Source organism: Vespa mandarinia, chromosome 2, assembly GCF_050613455.1.
Source record: "Vespa mandarinia isolate Hongniang chromosome 2, ASM5061345v1, whole genome shotgun sequence".
Taxonomy (NCBI): Eukaryota; Metazoa; Arthropoda; class Insecta; order Hymenoptera; family Vespidae; genus Vespa; species Vespa mandarinia.
Window position 1 is genome coordinate 18,602,501 of NC_140811.1, and position 5,000 is coordinate 18,607,500.

At 31.6% G+C, this 5,000-nt stretch overlaps 1 protein-coding gene across 4 annotated transcripts in view; it reads left to right on the top strand.

The window, feature by feature from the left end:
- The window catches only part of mamo (zinc finger protein 628-like), a 74,407-nt gene that overhangs the window by 11,480 nt on the left and 57,927 nt on the right, over positions 1–5,000 (top strand). Inside the window, exon 1 of one of the 4 annotated variants that reach the window (XM_085655167.1) lies at positions 1,617–1,833. The exons of 2 other annotated variants lie outside the window; for them this stretch is intronic. In XM_085655167.1, the coding sequence (XP_085511293.1) occupies positions 1,763–1,833 (71 nt within the window). In that variant the 5' untranslated portion in view covers positions 1,617–1,762. Of the gene's footprint in view, positions 1–1,616; positions 1,834–5,000 lie in introns of those variants that run through there. One more of the 4 variants, XM_085655168.1, reaches the window with a different exon arrangement.

Sequence of the window (5,000 nt, forward strand, 5' to 3'; positions counted from 1 at the left end):
CGTAACAGATAAACGTTATTAAAATATCTTGTACACATAAATTTAATAATGACGATGCGATTGCAAAAGGAAATAAGTTTTTTGATATTTTATGTATCGATTAATTAAATTACGGCGATACTTATTAAAAGTATTTGTACATTGATCAATTTGAAATAAGTACTCTGTTAGAAATAGTAGCTTGTTGATTCATTTTTTCTTTTATAAACAATAATACATATTACATTTGCTCGCGAATCTCTAGAATGAATGTAATATTAAATATTATTGGATGATAACGAAAGTGTGGAAAGAGTAAATCGTTAAGTCATATCTACGATATTTTTTAAAGCGAAGCATAAATCATCTATTCGCCTTGACGGTTTATAAATTTCCTTCATGTTTTTTTTTCTTTTCTTTTCTTTTCTTTTTTTTTTGTTTTTTTCCTTTTTTTTGGCTTTACTATCTCTTGCGACATTATTCTTTTTTTTTTTTTTTCTTATTCCTTAACATTTTGTATTCGACATTTTAAATAAACGTTGTCGATATTTACAATAAAACATCGATACGCGTAATATATAAATGACGATAATCCCGACGCATACTAACGACACGCATAATTATTATTTGACTATCAAAATGTTCATATATTTATGCAACATTTATATATTTTAGACAATATATATGTCGCTAATCGATTAAGGAAAATAAAATAAATAGAAACGTTTTTCTTTTGTTTCTTTTTTCTTTTTATTTTTTTATTTTTATCGAAAATATTACATACACACACACACACACACGTGCGCGCACGCACACACTTACAGTTACCTTTTTTTCTAATTTCTCTTAAAAATTATTTTAATTAACAGTGAACTATGTAATCATGAACTAATTTGTCGCAATCATTTCTTTCTTTTCTTGATTTTATTTATTTTCCTTTTTTTCTCCGTTCTTATTTCCCTCAGATACATAAGCGTAATAAGTTAGAACGAAAAAATAATTTTTCCCTCGTAGCCATAAATACAATGACACAGTCGTAGGCTCATTTCTGTTGACGTTTATCACATTCATTTTTATCACAAATTTTTTTTATAATATATACATTTTTTTTTCAAAATATATCATTTTCTAAAAAATATCACTTTCAAAATAGAAAGTATATGTGTATATATATATATATATTTTTTTTTTCATAAGATACATACGTACGTATGTATAAATTCGAAATAAAGGAAAAAAAAAAAAAAAAAGAAAAATAATTTTTCTCTCGTCGCGTTATCGTGAATGACTTACAATTAGTCGTAGTAGTAACATTACCACATTGACACATAACTACAGTCGTAGAATAATCTTTAATCGCAAATTGTTTTTTCTGCACACACACACACACACACACACACACAAACACACACATATATATATATATTTTTTTCGGATTCTTATTTTCTTTAATAAGTAAGATATATGCGTATAAGTGGGGGACGATAGAAAAAAAAAAAAATAAAAAAATAAAAAAAAAAATAAAAAAGAAACAAAGTAAATAATTTTTCTCTCGCCGTGTTGTCGTCGTAATCATACTCATAGTCGTTGTCGTTGTCGTCGTTGTCGTCGTTGTCATCATCGTCGTCGTCATCGTCGTCGTCGTCGTCGTCGTCGTCGTCGTCGTCGTTGTCGTTCTCGTCGTTCTCGTCGTTATCGTTGTCGTAGTCGTCGTCGTTTTAACGTAACTACATCTCTACCGTTAGGCACTCTTTTTCACCGAGCGATAAACACCAACGCGTTCATGTTCGCGTTCCGGCGCGAGCGGCCTAAAGGAAGCCGTCGCAAAAAGCTCGCCTCGGGGATTAGTCATCGGTAAGCGAGCACAACCTGAGCTTTTTCGCGATTCCTCTGTAGTAGTGGTGTAGTTGGTAGTAGTATTACTAGTATTATAGTAGTTGTGACCGTCGCCTTGCCTGATTTATGACGAGTCATGGTTATTTTCCCCTTGCTTGTGCATTCTCTCTCTCTCGCTCTCTCGTTCTCTCTCTCTCTCTCTCTCTCTCGCTCTCTCATGTTAAAACGTCAAGTAGAAAATCTAGTCGAGAGAAAGAGAGAGAGAGAGAGAGAGAGAGAGAGAGAGAGGTCGTTACCACCATTTAACAACGACTAAATGAAAACACCTTATCGAATGAACTTTCCAAACGAAATTCTCTTTCCTTCTCTCTCATCTTTTTATTATTAATAGAAAAAAATTTTGTACATTCTTTACGATCTACTTTCAGTTAAAAGAGAGAGAAAGGGAGAGAGCAAGAGATAGCGCAAATAGAAACGATATAACATAGTTACTGACTCATTCGTTCATCTTCATCGCCAACGAGGATTATGATATTTGCTATCGAGTTAGAATCTGCATTATTATGACATCATCTGTTTTAATGACAAGGGGGGGCTTACTTCCATCGAGGGTTGCATCGACTAGAATAGTACTAGAACGTATATACATGTAATAGTATACAATCTATAAATAGGATCGAGAAAGAGAAAGAGAGAAAGAGAGAGAGAGAGAGAGAGAGAGAGAGAGAGAGAGAAAGAGAAAGATACTTTAATCTCAGATAAATTATTTCAAATCTATATTTTTCGTTTATGAAAAATTATCCGCCTAATGTTACTTTTTATCCAATGTTATTCGTTTGATAATACTTCCACATGTATATACATACATATACATATATGCATATATATGTATGCATGTATTTATATATGTATATAATACTATATATATGAATATATAGAAGACACGCATATTACGTGTGACGCATTATCCGCATAAATTAGACCGCGAATACAATTTTCTCTTTATCATCGAATGGCCAGTCCCAAAGCGGCTATCGTTAATTTGCCGAGATCCGTGTTACATGGTAGAGCAACAAAGCGTAAATTATTATTAATATGATTAAAATTGAATGGTGATGTTGTGGTACGGATTGCCACGGGCGAATGATTTTGCCATCCCCCTATAATGGGTCCCGTTATTACAATCGTTTCTCTGTCACGCGTTATAATTATTATTTCTTTGACGATGATAATAATCGTCGCCGGTTGAGAACGATATATCCAACGTACTATCTATAACAAAACCAAAACGATTTCATGTAAATTTCATTCGTTTATATTTAGGGTGCACCCTTTCGAATAATAGTACCGCGTGATTATTCGTAAAATTATTATTTAGAATGACATTTTCTATTAACTATATGAGAGATAGTTGATTATCTCAAATCATTGGATTCGGACGCCATTTCTTTGTCTCTTTTTCTATTTTCTTGTTTTTTTTCTTTTCTTCTTTTTTTTTTTTCATTACTAACTCTTTCTCTTTTTTCTTCCTTTTTTCCTTTCTATCTATTTTACTTCTTGTTTATTTATTTCTTTATTTTTTCCTCCGTCCGTCGTCAGACACGGACGAGAAGAATGGTCGGAATGTTAGAATGAAAATTTAGTATTATATGGGATAGTAGAGAATAGAAATTTCTTTTCGACGCTTTTCTCGAGAGAAAGAGAGAGAAAGAGAGAGAAAGAGAGAGAGAGAGAGAGAGAGGAAGTAAGAGAGAATCTTTCATTTCGATTTTTATTTCCTTTTCCTTTTTTTCTTTCTATACAGCTATATATATATATATATATATATATATATATATATATATATACATATTCAATTTTTTTTCTTTTTCTATCCAGGTATATAAGCATATATACATGTTTTTTTTCTTCTTCCTTTTATACTTTTCATTTCTTTTTCTTTCTTTGTTTTTTTTTTTTTTTTTTTTCTAATTCTCAACGACACTAGGTAAGATTTCAAAGAGCAGAAATGTCGAACGGGGAAACTGTAACGAAGCTATACAAAGTTACGACGAAGTCTCCCGCGCCCTGCTAACTTTGAAATACCTCTACGTACTCGGTTAAAAGTTTAAAGAGCTTTCGTAGTATGTACATACGTATGTACGTCTACATTGTATGATTGTGTGCAAAAGAGTATACATTCATATATATATATATATATATATATATATATATATATATATATATATATATATCTATACACATGTATATGTATACGAGAGTAGGTAGAACCGAACGAACGCAAACGTCTTTTCTCAAGAGTAACGGAGGAGGAACTTTAACATGAGAGAAGAAGGCGTCGCAAGATGCGTTTCCAACACGTATGTACTTACTTAAATCATTCCGTTTAAATGTTGGCACGTCGCACAGTATCAACGACGATGGTCAGGACACGTTCTATGGCCTAACAACACGTTTTCTTCGATCACGAGGATAAACGTATTTGCATTTTCGCACAGCTGTGTCTCTCTCTCTCTCTCTTTCTCTCTCTCTTCTCGCTTTCCTCATTCGCGAAAATTCGACTTTATTAATAGGAATAGATCTTTTATACAAAATATATGCTTACATACATACATACATACACACACACACACATATATATATATATATATATATATATATATGTAAATATCTGTTTCTCTCTCTTTCCCTTTCTCTCTCTCTCTTTTTTTCTATATCTCTATCTATATCTTTTCTCTGGCTATAATTATATATATATATATATATATATATAATAACTAATATACGTTATTAATCATTATTACAAGGGGAAAAGATTTGGACACATCATCATCTCGATTTAATTCAACATTTATAGACGATACTTTGTCGGTTACGTAGAAGAAGTATACTTACAGGAAGATCACAATTACGAGGAACGTTATCGTTAAGTTTTATGCGTTTCTTTTTATTCCTTTCTTTAACTTTCATTTTTTTCTCTTCTTTTTTTTCCTCTCTTCCTTTCTTCTTCCTTTAATTTTCTTTTTTATTTTCTTTCTCTTTTCCTTTCTCCTTTTCATCGTCGCGTTATCCAAACATTTTTAGTATCCCACGTAGTTGCGACGGTTTTTGTGTGTGTGTGTGTGTGTATGTGTGTGCATATATATATATATATATACATATATATATATATATATTTCGATGAA